Genomic DNA, 17940 nt, shown 5'->3' with positions numbered 1-17940 from the left:
ACTGAGCAGTTTATGTGGTTTAAGGACACGCATGACGAAATAACAATCTCTTCAAGGTTGCCTTGAACGTTACTCCAAGATCGTCAACATTTTCTGCATATTGACATCCATTTTTTTGTGATACTATTGACATCAAGGCAAATACAAGGATTTATGACACCGTCTCCTTGAAATGACCTTGACTTCTAAAATTTACGGTCAGTCGTAATTCAATCGTTCGCTTGTTTCACATAATAAATTCGAAAACTCAAATTTGGGAATAGACCTTGTGGTCTCGAGACGAACTTGAGCTTGTTTATAAAATTTGTCTGCTGTGTAAATGCAATTGTTTATTTGTTTTATGTAATAATTACATCAACATCGTTTTGCGGAAAAATATACGTGAAGTACACAGTATGCTATTGCGATAATGAATTATGTTGCAAATGTGCAACATCTGTGCACACTTGTTCGAATATTCGTTATTTGCAGAAGTTAAGTACACAGCCTTTTTGTTTATTCGGTTTCGCAGAGAACATGTGCTTGAATTCTATTAATAAAAGAACGAAAATAAAATTGCAAATTGCAGGTTGTTTTTTAAAATTATTCGTAATGGGAACGTTTTCTTGGTGAAAATGAGAAAATTATATTCTTCTAATATAAAAAATTTACTTAAATTGTATCCAATTAATACTGGATTTATGTTTATGTTTTTATAATAATAATTTCGATCATAATATACATATGTCCAAAAGATAAAATTATTGAATCCCCATAAATATTAGCTGATCGCAAAAAATTATTTCTACAATTAGAAAAGAATGGGGACTATACATCAATTAATAAAGCTGTATTCGTGCAATTAATAAAGCTGTATTAATCATCTGATACGTGCGATTTCAATAATCGTAAATTGGAAGATTTGGAATCCGCCATTTGAACGGGTCTCGCAGTTCCAGTCTTAAAAACAGTCGAAACAAATATCTCATTGTTTATATTAAAATGATAGGAAGTATAAATACATAAAATACGAATGCTGTTAGAAATATGAAGAATCATTAAGAGTAATGCAAATTGTGTCGAGTGAATTACTTTGTATAACGATTAGTGTGTTTGTAATGGCAAGACAATTGGAATCGAGACTTACTGCAATGTCCTAATACTTTCGCTGCTGGTTGTATAAAGCCAGTAAAGATTGGTTACTCGTTACAGTAGTGTTCTCGACGCAAAACTGTTATTATCGAGTGCAGGCTTCTTATCAACAAGGAAAAAGGTGCAAGATCTACTGCTACGTGTTTCTGTGCTAGTGGAAATATTTATTTCGTAATTCGTTTATTTCGTGGAAACATCGTGGCCTAATATTTCGTAAAAGAATTCGCGCATGGAGTAATCAACGTTGTTCTCCTACTACGAAAATCTCATTGAGCACAATTAAAGTGAAGCAACCGCCGCACGTGATCGAGTTAGAAAGTAGTCATGTCAGAAGTGAAGAAACGTGCAGTATATTTGTTATTGTCTCTGATTCTCTTATCAGGATGTTTATATCTTGCACTGTCACAAGAACATCGACAACAGGGCGGACAGCGGCCAAATATAATTGTTATTATGGCGGACGATCTGGTAAGACCGGAAATTTTATTTAAACAATCGGAATAGCGAGGAAAAACTTTGGATTTTTATTGAATACAAACTTTTCTATATCCATTGCGAGCAGTGTGAGTTAAATACACTTTATTTTTACTCTTAATAATTTCAAGAGGAAAAAATAATTTTATTATGTTACACACACTTTGTTCAAATTAAAATTAAAAATATATATAAATTAAAATCTTTCCTTCTTTAATAATTCTAATAATATCTTAAATTACACCTACGCATTTCGGTTACAGATTGTAGTTTTAGAATAAATGATGATAATAATTTATGAATAAACAACGGATCTTCATGCAAAATAAAATATTTACACATCAAAAATTTATTTTACTTATTAAAAATTCTGATATGATTAAAATAGTATATCGACATTGTTAAATTCTTTTAATCTTTTTATTGTTTTGAATCACACCTACTCATTTTTGTCATAAATGCAGAAAATCCGCAGTCAATTTATGAATAATGTTACACCATTCAAGACTCTCTAAAAATTTTTAAAAGAAAAACTCCGTTTTTATATTGATACTGTGATATTTTTAAAATTTTTCGTGAATGTGAAATACCAAACTATGTGAAGACATTAGAAAGAGAATTTAATAATAATGTTGCACCGTTCGAGACTAACTAAAATTATTGAGAGAAAAATTTCGTGTTGTTCACAATTGGTTTCGAAAATGTTTATGCTGCATAAAACGCCACAGTCTGGCAATTGTGCTGAATGTTTCGACTTTGTTCGTTAAGGGATGGAATGACGTAAGTTTTCACGGTGCCGACGAAATACCAACGCCAAACATCGACGCTCTCGCTTACAACGGTGTGATATTGCAACGTCACTATGTCTTGCCGATATGCACGCCATCAAGGACAGCTTTCCTCACAGGACGTTATCCTATTCGAACAGGTACTTTGTTCTACTACCATAGGTACTGTACCATAGGAACTACGAGTGTTCGCCGTGACATTCCCGTTTACACATTTTTCTCAGCCGCATTAACAGCAACCGGACCACAAACCAACCTTTGTGTGCGGATAAAAGCGATTCAATGTGTTCAATATATGTATGTAGACAATGTAGACCACTATAAAGGGTAACCATGCATACAGGGTGCGGCCGAAAGTACGCCCTTGGCAAAAAGTATTCGATCGAACAAATCAAGCGTTTACCGTTGCGATTATTCGTATATTTAATGCAGATCGTTTCTTCATTAACGATAAAGACAAACGAGATGATAAAACTTGTTGTATATAAAGAAACTGTCAATACAAAAAATAATATTTATTATAATATTTATTCGTAACGTCAATCTGACTCGTCGCGTCTCACAGTGGTCTATTTGGCCAGAAAAAGTGGAAAAAACTATTTTAGCGTTATTTATAGGCTCAAGGTTGTAATATTATATATCGTTGGATTCGTCTTAAGATCAGCTCCAACATTATGAAATCCAAAATACATTTTAGAATTTAAAAGATCAAATTCATCTCAATTTTTTGTGAAAAAAATTTTTTTCCAACTTTCATATATTGAAATTTGTAGACGTCTGAATACTGTTCCTCTTTTGTTCGAAACATTTTTTCCTCAGATTATCATGAACCCATGAAAAAGCGTGGCGATGGTGGAATATTTTAACTGTCGCTTTCAAGCCTAATAACTTGAAAAATATTTAAGGAAAATGTTTTATTACAGTGTTTTGGAAAGCTCTCGAAACAAGCTACAAGAACATGCAATAAAAAATAGGGAGTTCTATTTAAGAAATTGAAGATGACCTTCGCGTGATTTTCAAACGACTATCCAAGGTCAAATCAATGACCTTACAATTTTTGTCTGAAATATTTTTCTCCAAAATGCTTCATCTCCGAGATATATGTCTGTTTCACTTTAAATGACTCACCCGGTATATTATAAGAACATTTTTTTAATTATTATCATTAATTTTCGTCCGAAAATACATCAGACTTCCTTGGATAATGTTTCTTCTTCATTTGAGGCCTAGCGTAGCCGAACGTACAGGCGTACGCAAAACGCTGCTAAACGCTTAATACTAAATTAGCTATAAAATTTCAATTCGGACATAGCGGAATCAAATTTTGTTGGCTTATGATCACAAGTCTTCACCGAATGTAATGAGCACAAAAAGAGCATCCAGACTCACACAGAACTATAACAAAATCGTCAATAAAGTTTTGCAATCGTAAAAAACTTACAGAATTGTTGGTAATAGTCAAGTATTAATAACTATACTAATTTAGATGATAACAACATGAAATCTGTGCGAAAGTGCTCTGTACATCTACCTGAAAAACTTTTGTAATACAAGAATTTACATAATTTTCCTTAAAACACTTGAAAATCGCCAATGAACGGACACTGTTTTAAAGCGCGCCTAAAATCTCTTGACTTTCGATGAAGTTTACTACTTCACGGGTGTACAAATAAAAAAATAATATTGAAGCCTTATTCTTCAGACCTTTAACTACGACGGACAACAAAAATTTATAAATCGACTTTTTTCCACTTTTTCAGGCCAAATAGACCACTGTCCGTAAGTTTTTAGAGTTAATAGTAGCTCTCGGATGACAGTTTCCATTAATTTTTTTAATGGGTCAAGCTTATCTTGCGTCGCTTTGCGCCTGAACAATGCACATACTCAAGGACGCGACAACTTCGAGGTCGTATAAAGTCAGTTAAGGCAATTGCTTACATTTAAAAATATTCTATTTGTTAACAAAAGATCTTTTTACACTGTTACTTCCATTTCTAATCTGCAAACATCGCTATTCAGAGAAACAGAAATTCAATAAAATTGTATACTTAAGTTTTACATAACTTCTTTTCTTCACAAATGATGTTGGTTTTCCAAGAACAATTTCAGACGATTCCTGCATTTTGTTCTGACATTATAAATCCATTTTCAGTGTATGACACGTATTGCTTATTGTAGGTATGCAAGGATATCCTCTGAAGGCAGGCGAGCCTCGCGGGATACCATTAAATAATACTCTTCTACCGGAGTATTTGCAAAAATTAGGGTACAGCACTCATCTGGTAGGAAAGTGGCACGTGGGATACTATAGTGATTATCACACACCAGTGAATCGCGGTTTTAAAACCTTTTTCGGATACTACAGTGGATATATTACATACTTTAATCATACCATTAAACAAGATGTGAGTCTTCCGACATTTTAATTTTTCAGATAATTCTATTGTTGCGAGTTGATTGTTTTAACCAATTTTTTGACACGTTGATTATATACAGGTGATACTATTCTTTAACAGAGTCCAATAAATTAATTTGTCTTGTATTATATTCACATAAATTGATTTTGACACTGTGGAACATTTTTGGAGTCAACGTGTTAAATTATTGAAATCACTATGTGCCAGTTTTGAACGTCTATTTAATTTAAAAATTGATATTATCTTTTCATGAAACACAGATTAGTAATTTAAAAAAATGATCTACTTATTTGACACTTAAAATCTACTCCGTCGAATTTTGCTTCATTATTAAAGAAAGAAGAAACAAAATATTTTCTCATTTGTTTTTTCTTTGGTTCATAGACCGTTAGAGAATTTAATCAATGAAACGAATAACTCGCTGTTAAACTACGGGTCTAATTACTAAGCTGATTAGTTTGAAGAAATTCGTTTAAAGCGAAGTAAGAAGAGATGTCTGTTTTTAGAATCACACGGGATACGATTTACATTACGATAATCCTGGACGACTATCAGTGGATTACTCTGATCAATACATGACCGATCTTATAACAGAAAGAGCTGAAACCATCATTTCGAAACACAATAGCAAGAAACCTCTTTATTTACAACTCGCGCATGTGGCCGTTCATTCTTCCGACTCCGAGGACGTGATGGAAGTTCGTGACATGAAAGAAGTGAACGCGAGCTTAGGCTATATCAAAGACTTCAAGAGAAGAAAATTTGCAGGTGTACACCACGATTTTTTTTATAAATATTTAATGTAGCATTGTTTATACCAGGCCTTCCCACCATCAATCAGTCCGTTTTCTCACTGCTGGCGATATGATCGTCGATCGTGTCAAATAGTGGGGGAACTCGCATCTTAGCGGAATGAAGAAGTGGGAGAACTATAATTTATAATTAATAAAATAGAATATTGAACATAATAATATAATTATTTTCAATATTGTGTTTAACATTTAATTTTTATTTAATATGATCTAATATAATCATTGTCTTAATCGTAATGTTTAATATTCTATTTTCAGGTGCACTTACAGCTCTGGACGAATCTGTCGGTAAAGTGGTGAAGGCATTAAATGATGCAAAAATGTTGGACAATTCCATCATCGTCTTCATGTCTGATAATGGGGCACAGACTGTAGGTTTCTTGGAGAACTATGGGTCAAATTTTCCTCTGCGAGGGGTAATGTTTTCCTGCTTTTGTAATAGGCAACCCATTGGATTTCAATTTAATACTTACACGAAAAGTAGCACTAGGCGCGTTTCATGTCTGGAGATTCAGAATTACACGTACATTTCTTGCACTTCTAAAAATATATAATATAAATATTATTAAAACATGTAAATCATTTTTAAATTAGTTTCTAATAGAATCTGTGCTGTGTGACCTCGTATAAATTTTTATTAAAAATAAGTAGGCAATTTTTTAAATATGTACAGTGTGTCCCAAAATTTCTGACATGGGATATCTGTTTATCCATCGTATTTAGAAAAAAATACTTCCAATGAGATTTGCATGGTTTTCAAAGCTCTACATAGAAAGGTGCATTTTTTAATATTTTATTTAACGGGTTGAAGGTCATTTTAAGGTCAAGTTCACGTTTTTAAATGGAAACATAATATTTTTATTACACCAACTTATTCTATGAGAAAAAGCAAGTAAGTTTTATTGGGAACGTTTTGTAATTCGACAACAACTTTTTAAGTTATTCAATGATAAAGACACCAGAAGAAGTGCCTAATAGGCCAGCGCGCTCTCCTGATTTGACGCCATTAAACTAAGCACTTCTTATGATTTTATCATTGAATAACTTAAGAAGTAGTTGTCGAATTAAAAAACGTTTCGAATAAAACGTACTTGTTTGTTCTCATAGAATTAGTTGGTGTAATAAAAAAATTATGTTTCCATCTAAAAAAGTGAACTTGACCTTAAAATATGACCTTCAACACGTCAAATAAAATATTAAAAAATGCACCTTTCTATAGGGCTTTGAAAACCATACAAATTTCATTAGAAGTATTTTTTTCTAAATACGATGGACAAAGAGATATCCCGTGTAACAGAAATTTTGGGACACCCTGTATAGATTTGCTAAATGTGGGAACCCTTGTATTGATATCATATAGGTTTGTCTCCAGATAAAACGAATTATTGCTTGTTTATTCTTTTCGTACCCTTCCCGTAATTTTTTAAAATCAACTATTTTTTAACATACGTCCCAATTATAAATACAATCATTAAACAATGTTACATGTGTAATTTCTACACATTTTATATGATATTATGATTTTCAGTTGAAGTTCACGCTGTTCGAGGGTGGCATTCGCGGCGCAGCATGCGTTTATTCGCCATTAATTAAGAAGTCCTCCAGAGTTGCTGATCATTTGATGCACATAACGGACTGGTTGCCAACCTTCTACTCCGCCGCAGGTGGCAATTTGGAAGATCTAGAAGAGAACCTTGATGGCATCGATCAATGGTCCACGCTTGTTTATGATAAAGAAACCAAACGAACGGACGCACTGTTGAACATCGATCCAGTGGAAAAAACATCTGCAGCTATAATCGGAAAATATAAACTGATAAATGGTAATTACATTGCGGGCTTTAATTTATAGCTTGGAAGCACACTTAATGTAACTTTGATGCAGGGGCAAGTCGTGAATTCAACGATTATTATGGTGATCCTGGTACGGACAAATCGTATCCCAAGTATAATGTGTCGAGTGTTTTAAAATCGCTTGCGGGCTCTGCTATTAAGGACATATCGCAGTCTAACGTGAAAGCTGAAGATGTAATAAAGCTTAGGGAAGAATCAAGAGTACTGTGTCAACATGTTACGACATATCCAACGTGTCTAGACAGGTGTTTGTTCGACGTGCATAGTGATCCCTGCGAAACTACAGATCTGTCTTCTATTTATCCGAAGGTACGAACATATTACTTATTCCTAAACTGCGGATCTTTATGCAAAATAGAAATTTTCCATCTGAATTACAAGAAACCAGAGTGACATATAGAAATTTATTTTCCCTCTTAACATGTTCAATAGGTTGAAAATAACATAAAAGTATTTTTAAATTTGTCTAATGTATTTAATGCTTTAAATTACACCTATTCATTTTTGTCATAAATGCATAAAAAAACATCCGGAGTCTACTTATTACTAAAACAAAAATACAAAATAAAAATGTTTACATTGATTGTGGGAAGCAGGAATAACATAAAAATTGTTTTTATCCCTTGACGTCTTTATTACATTAATAATGTTAATTCATTAATTAATTAATAATATAATATATATTCTGTTTAATGATTATATTATCCTTAGTAAGTATTATTCGTTTCTAAAGAATTGTTTTATTTATAGATCGTTAACGACCTCAATGACTATATTGAAACTTATACGAAAGTTACGGTACCTCCGACGAGCTTGCCAGTGGATCCAAATTCCTTCCCTGAACATTTCAATGGGACGTGGATGCCTTGGATAAAGTTACCGGATGATTATCATTCGTCGAAATATTATTTCAGCTCGTTGGCATAAACAAAAATCCGTTCAATGTACGTCCAGCAAACAAAATACCAATTCGGAGTAATTCTTCATTTTAATAACTGATATTTAAATCATTATAATACTCAGTATCAAAGCGGAATAATTTCTATTTTTGTGTCACATTGTTGGTATTGTCCTTTTGATTGACAAAATAAAATATATAAAAGTAATTTTTGATGGAGGCAATTATATTGTGGTTGAAGCAGACAATATATTTTTTGAAATATACAATTTAAAAGGTTATGCAACGTTCACACACACAGACACACATGTAATATTAGATTTGGGATTTTATGCGATTATAATAATAATTACTGAATGAAGTGCAAATTGTTAGGATTAAAAGAGGAAGAGCTAGAGGAAGGAACTTTCTATTTTTGTTTCTTGTCTCTGCAATTCTTATGTTGCATAAAGATCCACGGTCTAATAAATGCATTTCAATTTTGCCATGCACTGTCGGGCTTTACGCTTTTGTTCATAAGCGAGCGGCGCTAGTAAGAAGTTCACAAAAAGGGTTTACAGAGGAAGGGAGCCAAGTCTCTTTTTTTTTCGTGACGTTATCATTTACAAATTATGCAGATAAGATACTGACGTTGCAGAGTAGGTTGATGTGTATTTAATTGCATGATATCAGATTGATTAATCTGTGTTCATGTGGATATGCAGTTTCTCTAACTTCTTCGATCCCAATGGGAAAACAATGCAAGTGTTGTTATTGTTACTTATTAAATAAGTACTGTTATTAAATATTCTCCGACAGACTCTCTGTTGGAATATACAAGTAATTCCAAGTATGTAGTACTTCCTTCTCAGCAATCACAAATTTCATTCTTATTTTGCTTGAGGTGTAGAAATGTTTAAAGAATCTATTGTTAATAAATTTAACACATGTCTTTACATGATATTCTTATATATAGTTCTTTCTTGGACTATAAATATAAAGATAATAATGAAGTTGATACATAAAATAAATTTAATAAAACACAGGATGAATAGAATTGACCAATGATAGTAAATTAATAGTATTTAATAGTACATTTATAATATTGTAGGATGTAATGAAAGACCAAGAATTTATAAAAAATCTTGAAATTGTGAATACATACAATTAGATCATAAATATTGTGAAATTGCTAAAATTAACAGAAGATTTTAAACACAAAATTTTATAGAATATATGTACATAGATTGTTGATATATTAGCTAATGTAAGATACACGCAAATTACGCTTCATTATATGAATGTGCATGTGTTTACACGAAAATCTCGTAAGTCCGCTATTAAAAGAGTAACAATTAATTGCAATAAAATTCGATGAAATTACAAGCTGCGAGGAAAATTGCAGTTCGAGTAGGTTTAATGTCTTTTTTCCGTCCGTTTGGTTCTTTGGCGGTTTGCAAGGCGGCGTCACGGCTCATTTAGCAATTTGCTTATTTGTTAGGAAAGACAGTAGCGTATAAGGATGCGTTAGCTTTGTGCGTAATTGCGAAGGGGGTTGATGCGAGAGGAGCTCGTGGAACGAGAGGTAACTTTTGCAATCACGACGAGGGTTTGAGGTTTAAGTCGCTTTTAATAGCCAAGCAGCTGTCGCCGGATCTGTTTGCCCCCTTTTTATGCTAGACGTCTTCGACGAATAATGGTGGGGAATAATCTGGAACGAAAGAACCGGCCGTCCTTTGCAATCCTCTGCCAATAAACCGTTTTTAAGGGGGCAGTCTCGCGTAGACGGGTCAAAAAAATCTATTTTTTTAAATTGTATTCGTCAAAAGTATAGAACCTTAGAAATACTTCCTCAAAAGATGCTTGAATTCATTCAAATGGGAAAGTTGTGACGATCGCAGGAAAACGATGCTTGGGAGTAGGGGTGTCAGCACAAAACTTTAAACATGGTAATGGGGGTTGAATCTTACGTTTGAATTTGAAATTAAACTAGAATTGTTTAGTCTGATCACTATACAAGATTTAAGGAAGATAACAATGATTTATTATAGGAAGCGTTTCTATATTTCACACAAACCGCTCAGAGACGCCTGTAAACCGCAAACCTCCTTGCAACGATGCATAACGAATAGGCCAATAACTGAAGCTTACCTCTTTCATGATATGTTCTTGGTGCTTTCCTGTAGTTTCCTCTACCACACTTTTCATTTAAAATGATATAAAACTGGAAAAATCAATTTTTGAGAGATCATTAGAAAGAGGAGACTTTCTTTTATGAGGTCACATTGAAGCGAATGCGAAAATAAAATTTTAACAATCCGCAGAGACTCTTGAATGTGAAAAAAAAGCAATTGCAATTTGAAAGTTTGTTTCATAACAAAAAAGATCTTTGAGAAAACTTCAAGAAAAAATGAGCACAGGCAGAAAGTTGAAAGATTTGTTTATACAAAGTTGCGAGAGCTCAAAAGTGGAAATTTTTCTATTATTCCATTAATTTTGTGGAGCAGTGTATGTACTCAACTACACCAAACAGATTTAAATTTTTAATATTTTTGAAAAGTTCCTAATATTTAATAAGAATTTCCATTATATAAATAAATGATTTAGCAGCAATACTTCCGGAAGGTAGAATAAAAATATGTTCCTCAATTTCGTGGCTCCCAATTAATTTAATGAGTTTGTAAACTGATAAGTATTTTATAATTTGAGCTATTTTTCTCAGGAGGGCGTGCAATTAAGGCAGAAACTTTGGGCCATAATTTTCATTCACGCTCTCTGGTGATCAATTACCGTACAGTCTGTATTATAATACACACTTTAAAACAGATATCTTAATTTATATACTTTTGTATTTTAATGTAGTTTCTTTTTCGTGTAAAGCAGTGATAGCAGTGTACAGTGCAGCGCAAATAGAGATAAACGAATGCACGTAACTCTGTAAAAAGAGGGTGGATAAGTTCGAACCGAACTTAACGACGTAATGAACCGTCTGACAGAGGTTTATTTATCGACGATGGGAGGGAGGAAGAGAATACCTAGGGAACAAAGATGAAACGGGAGGCCGACGTTCATTATTCCGAACCGGTATCTACGTACTAATTTTCAGTGTAAATTGCCGAAACAGTATCGGATATAATTTACTTTCATTATTATATGACTCATTAAGGGGGTTTTCTGGTCTGCAACCTTGAAAAACTCGATTTTTCCTTTTTTGGATTTTCTAGAACCGCGTGTCGTCGAAAATTCTAGAAATTATAGATGTTTGAAGAACACGATTGTTAAATAATTTTTCTAAGAAGGCTGACAGAATTGTCAAGTTGTGCGATCAAAATTCTGGGAGAAAATTCGAAATCCAAAATGCTGTCATTTTGTTAAATAACAAGACTTTTTATTTCTTCTGGCTCGTCTCTTAACTGCGTTCATAATCATTAAAATGCTTCGCCATTTTTTATTTCAGAATGGCTGGAATCGTTTCAGTCAATAATGCACTTTTCTTTTATATTCTCCTCCTAACCCTAACCTACCCCTTAAGGTTAAATCAGGAAATGTTTTGCGCGAGCATTCACGGGGAACGTTCGCCTAATTCGAAGCGAGACACTCGACGAACGGTTCGTGGAAAATGAACCGGCTCCTTCGACCTTTCTAGATACTTTCGTTGATATTTCGAATAGTGACTTCGTGATCTATAATAATTCGCGATCTCGCTTTCCCTGCAAAATTAATTGATCCGAATATTGATCTGAAAGCCTGTTTCAACGCTTCCTACAAGTTTGCTACGTTTCGTATTCAACGTGTTATATTTCGGACTAGTGAGAACTGCATTAATCATACTGATTGTTAAAGATAATGTGTGCAATCTGTTGTTAATTTTAAACTTCTTGGAAATTCACTTAATAATTATTGTATTATTTAAATAAATTTTCTGATCTTCTCAGAAAAGCTCTTAAATAAAATAAACGAGGTTCGGATGATTTTATAAACATTTCCAAAGTGATAAAAAATGGGAGCTAGATGAGATGAGTGTATTACTTCTTTCAATAATTTTAATAAGTCGAAAATAAAGTAACAACATTCTTCGATTCTTCTAATGATTCATACTTTTGCATCTCACTCATCCATTTTTGCCATAAATGCAGCTGCAGTTTACTGACAAAAAATACGTTTATACGATTCAGCAAACCAGCGTTTGTAAAAAATATGTAATGTGCAATAAACCAGGCCGCTGAAAATAGTGTTCTACGCGTTTACGACCGCAAACACGTTGGTAGTCAATTTACTAAGCTAGATTGGTTTCTGACGACTAGTGCGAATATGTTCACACGAATAAGACAACTCATTCCGTTTTACTGCAAGCATTAGATTATTTAATTTGGATAATGACACAGTATGATTAAAATTTGATTGAAAACGTAAGTACATGTTTTCTCAGACAGTATTACCAAGTATTTTCATGTAATTATAGTTTGGTCTCAAACTATTACATGTAAAACATTAAATTAATAAATTATGTTTTATTTATCACATTTTAACTGGTACATGTCCCCTTATAAAAATGACAAGATTGATTTTATTTAGACTTTGTGCAGCTCCTATTTTGATATGTGCTCCACTAAAAATATCTGTACAATCATTTCATATGAAATTATTTTTATTATATCAATGATCGTAAAATAAAAAATCTAGAACCGGTCATTTTGATAGGTTTAGTATCAAAATAATACATCTTACAACAAACATATTTTACAGTATCTAAAAAAGAAAATTTTCATTCTGGGGAACGTATGAGGATTTTATTAATATGAACATTTTATTAATATGAAGAATCATCCTATGATAAAAAGTGTAGTGTTTTGTTTAAAAATAATTTTGCAACTACATATCTTCTGTAAAAAATACCGTCTAACAAGTACTTTTAAAGAAAACAGCTGAAACTTAATTGCGAGAAATATAATCCGTGCAGTTAATTACTATGGAAGTGTTGGATGTAAGATCAGCACAACTTACAATTAGTAATTTGCACGTCACCAAAGGAAATATGAGCTACTGAGTGTATATAATTATATTCAGAAAGAGAAAGTAAAACACAATCACAGAAATTAGGTTCGTGAAATAAATGTACGTTCCACTCCTACTATGATATTTTTACAACTCTTAACACGTACACAGAAAAACAGTTAGTAAAATAAGGAAGTATGTAAGTACTTTATAGGAAGTCAGTAAATGTATATGTTTCTATTTTTACACTACGCTATTTATCCCTCCGACAGCGGAGTCCGGGTCTATTTTGACCCAGAGAATTAATTAAATGAACAGCTGCTGCATTGGAAACAATAGAAAGAAGAATGTATCCAAAAATAAAACAATTCAAGAAAAATCACTAAAATGAACTCTTGGCCCAAACTACCCTTGGGAACTACAGTGTGGAACAAAATTGAACCAATTAAACTATTTTCCCAGATCATCCTTATTAAACTGCGGATCTTTATGCAAAATAAAATTTTTATATTATACATCAATTGCAAGCTGTATATCAGCTAAGTAAAAATTGATTTTCCTCATTAATGATTTTTATATGTTAAAAAAAGTATATCGGCATTGATAAACTCTTTTAATGTTTTTGCTGCTGTGAATTACACCTACTCATTTTTGTCATAAACCATACTTGGTTTAAAGCATTAAATAAATTATAATAATACTCATTTTTGTCATAAACCATACTTGGTTTAACGCATTAAATAAATTATAATAATACTCATTTTTGTCATAAACCATACTTGGTTTAAAGCATTAAATAAATAATAATAATAATACTCATTTTTTTCATAAACCATGCTTGGTTCAGAGCATTAAATAAATAATAATAATACTCATTTATGTCATAAACCATACTTGGTTTAAAGCATTAAATAAATAATAATAATAATACTCATTTTTTTCATAAACCATGCTTGGTTCAGAGCATTAAATAAATAATAATAATACTCATTTATGTCATAAATGCATAAAATCCACAGTCTAATCATTATATTTACGTTTTCATTAAAACGGAATCACAAAAGACTTAAGGGACAAATAATTTTACGTTGTGCTTAAGAAAAGATTAATACTTTCATTTGAATTTAATTTACTAGTATTTATTTACAGTATTTATTCCTAATTGAATTTTGCCCTAAAATATTACCGAAGACCTGTATATAATACTTAAGTGTATAGAAAAACGAAAATCATGAGAATCTTGATATGTGCTATCATTTAGTCAGTATTTATTCCTGATTGAATTTTGCCCTAAAATATTAACGAAGACCTGTATATAATACTTAAGTGTATAGAAAAATGAAAATCATGAGAATCTTGATACGTGCTATCATTTAGTCAGTATTTATTCCTGATTGAATTTTACCCTAAAATATTAACGAAGACCTGTATATAATATTTAAGTGTATAGAAAAATGAAAATCATGAGAACCTTGATATGTGCTATCATTTAGTCAGTGTACATTGTTTATGTTGAAGGAGCGGTGTTGAACGCGAGAGCACCGGCAGATTCCCGTACTCCCTTGCGGTCGTCCGGCGGTGTTCGGACTCGGTGTGTGTGATCGCCATCCCTGTGGCCGGTTCTTCGGCCAACGAAAAACGAGTAGGTGAAGTAGGAGGAATTAGAGTAGTAGTAGGAGGATTCCACCTCCACGACGACCGGCAAGTCCTGCAGGACGGCTCGACGGACACCTGTAACCACGCAGACTCCCTGCAGCACGGGACGATGCGAAGAAACTTCCCCGATAGGGAACTGTATCGGTCGCAGATCATTCAGAATACGGCGCGTTGACAAGTCCTGGGTTCCGATCGATCTAAGATTAACCGTGAAGTGCTAGTGCGTCTCGAATCGCAGCCTCTCGAGAAATTACTTCTCCTTTCTCCAGTGCGACAACGAGACACATAATCTTATCCGATCGGTTGCCAATTGCCGTTTTCACCGGAACCGTCCGCGGCGATTCGCGATGTTGACGCGCAAGAAAGAAACCGAACAACAACGGTGCACCAGGCGTGATTTGTAGGCGCCCGGTATTTATCATTCGATCGACAACGGCAATTAAAAGGAGTCCTACGTCTAGTGTCCGGTGAATTTATGTACTACCCGTGCTCCTCGCCCGACACCTCGCAGTTTGTTATCTTCCACGGCCGATTAATCTTGTGAGGGAACGATCTTGGTAGCACGGAAACCGTTCTCGAAAACTAGGTTCCGTCGAATATGGAGGCACCGAGGGCACCGCACTCGTCGGCGAAACGATCGACCGATCATCGGGGCAAGCACAGTGGTCCATGAAACTGTTCATCAATGCTACACGACCAGTGAAGTCTGTGCGGAAACGTGAGAAAGAACGCCGATCTTCTAGAATGTAAAGTGTGATCAAACATGTTGGCAACGAAGAGAAGCGGTGCTAATACTTGGCTGATGCTGCTGCTGCTGATGGTCCAAGGTGGTCAGTGCATCAAGTGGCTGTAAGTACAGTTTTGTTAGAGAATTGTTTTGTGTGGTTTGAAATCGGTCGAGATGAAGGTCTCGGGCGAAACATTCCGGCTTGATCAGGCACAGCCTCTAACAAGCATCCTCGCGTTCGTTCGCCGGCCCTCCAGAGGAGTCCGAAGATTAATGTAGGTCCGTTAATGAGAAACAAATAGGTTAGCAGCCGAGGAGGATGCGCGTATGCGAGGGAACGAATGCCAGCGGAACACGAATCATTTACTCTATTATGAAGATTTCTTTTCTGCTCGTTTTCTTGCGCGCGCCGGGCCCGCGGGAACAATAAGTCTCAACGAGGATTTATCGCCGGGAGGATCCTCATGCGCGATGCAGGATCTAACGTTTATCAGGGAATTACTTGTTCCTTGATCACACCGTTCGCCAGTTCCGACAAAAATCGCCCTAGCGTCACAATTCGAATTCATCTTCTTTTGTTGTCTTGATGTTCAAGTTAGTTTTTCGAAAACTACCGCAACAATCGGACGAACATTTTGCATATGTTTTCAGAATGAATTTATCAATGATTTTGACACGATCGTAATTTGTTTTTTAATTTTCATGGCCTCTTAACGACAAAATAAAGTCGAAGAAATGGGCTTTCCTAATTTTTGTTGTTTATCTTTGATGGACATCGTCAGGGGCATGCTATAAATGAATAACAGGACATGTGCGGAATATATCTATCAATTTTAAGCCTTACCGGTCGTAGCGCTTAAGATAGGGGTTGTCCTGTCGGGTGGTCGTTGATCGATCGGTTTTTGAGATGTTAAGTTTTCGGTACTGTTTTAGAGTCTACAATAAGTAATTGCGATTAATTGGCTATTCCAGGGCCATGAAGGCTAATATATACAGTACAACGCATATGGGGAGGTATTTATAACAGAAGGGTACCATGTGGTATTTTGATGGACAGCTTTTATCACGAAAGCAAGCACTCTGATTTATATTTGCGCGCTACTTTCCACACCGTCCAGCTTTACTGAACATTCGAATCCATCAGTAATTTTTGTAAACATATTTCTACGACACTAAACCGTAATACAATTAAAAAAACTTATTAGAATAGGAAGACCTATCAACCCCTAACTAAATACGAATGTTATTCATTTACATTGGGTGATCAAATTATCACGAACAAATGAAAAAATTGTAAATTGACAGATTGGAAAAGATGAAGCAATTAGGAATTACAATTAAAAATTGTACAAAGATCCATAGTCTAATTATGACGTGCGGACATGATTCTTAAAAATGTAGTTTCGAGATAGTTTCAAGGAGTTCGAAGAACGAGGTTCGATCAGTGATAAATAAAAATCGCCGTTTTAAAGTTTCGCTGCTGTATCATCCTCTTATAATTCCATGAGCCACGTTACCTCCGGCTGGGATTAATCGTTTTCCATCGGCTAGAAGAAATATTCCCGTCCGCGGATTCCAGCTTTAATTCCATTCTCCGTATCAATTAATTCGTTCCTTTCTTCTGGCGCCCCATCTCCGCAAACGGGCTCCTCGCGTTTCTTATGAATCATCTTGTCCTGCTCCATCGAACCATTCGCTGACCGCTTATGAAGCATGAAGATATGCCATTATCATTCACGCCGGAGGTGATCGTCGGTTAAAATCTCCCTTATATCACGTAGCTGCTCGTCGACGTTAATTGTCCTGTGATTCGAGAGCGAATTTCACCGTCGTCGTTTCAACCGAACGATGGTGAAGGAGAAACCAGGCCGGGGTTGGTTGCGAAACGGGGATGGGAGGGTGTTGGAAAAGCGGAAACAGAAAGAGAGTAGGCTGCTAGCCGACGGATGATGAATGGCGGAGTGATGGTGGTTTTGCGTGCAAAATCAAAATACGAGCTTGAGGAAGAAAACTACGAAAGGAAGACAGAGGCCGGGGGTTGCCGTTCGAACAGGGTGGGAAATTAGGGGTTGCCTGCGATTCGTGATTTATGCACGCCGGTTTCTGAGAACGCTCTCCGACGGATCTCCCCATGGTTCGAGGCGGCGACGACGGGGCCCCTTCTACTTTTCTTTTGTTTATAATCATCGACCAAGAAAAGACTCCGAAG

At 34.7% G+C, this 17940-nt stretch overlaps 2 protein-coding genes across 4 annotated transcripts in view; both read left to right on the top strand.

Moving 5' to 3' along the window:
- Positions 1-1096: 1096 nt before the first annotated feature.
- Positions 1097-15008, top strand: LOC143213809 (arylsulfatase B). 3 transcript variants are annotated; one of them, XM_076434095.1, is made up of 9 exons: positions 1098-1599; positions 2374-2533; positions 4572-4798; positions 5317-5578; positions 5881-6038; positions 7151-7445; positions 7508-7785; positions 8227-8420; positions 14867-15008. In XM_076434095.1, the coding sequence occupies exons 1-8, from the start codon at positions 1456-1458 to the stop codon at positions 8401-8403; spliced, it is 1701 nt and encodes a 566-aa protein (XP_076290210.1). In that variant the 5' UTR covers positions 1098-1455; the 3' UTR covers positions 8404-8420; positions 14867-15008. The 3 variants fall into 3 exon arrangements, with proteins under 3 accessions (XP_076290211.1, XP_076290210.1, XP_076290209.1); XM_076434096.1 differs by lacking the exon at positions 8227-8420 and having other exon boundaries at positions 1097-1599; positions 14867-15007; XM_076434094.1 differs by lacking the exon at positions 14867-15008 and having other exon boundaries at positions 1100-1599; positions 8227-9271.
- A 74-nt stretch (positions 15009-15082) lies between these two features.
- LOC143213812 (protein Wnt-11b-1) overlaps positions 15083-17940 on the top strand; it is a 25485-nt gene continuing 22627 nt past the window's right edge. Inside the window, exon 1 of the mRNA XM_076434105.1 lies at positions 15083-15853. Coding sequence (XP_076290220.1) covers positions 15768-15853 — 86 coding nt within the window. The 5' untranslated portion in view covers positions 15083-15767. The remainder of the gene's footprint in view (positions 15854-17940) is intronic.

The sequence above is a fragment of the Lasioglossum baleicum genome, chromosome 11 (genome assembly GCF_051020765.1).
Source record: "Lasioglossum baleicum chromosome 11, iyLasBale1, whole genome shotgun sequence".
NCBI lineage: Eukaryota > Metazoa > Arthropoda > Insecta > Hymenoptera > Halictidae > Lasioglossum > Lasioglossum baleicum.
This window is presented reverse-complemented; position numbering and strand designations above follow the sequence as displayed.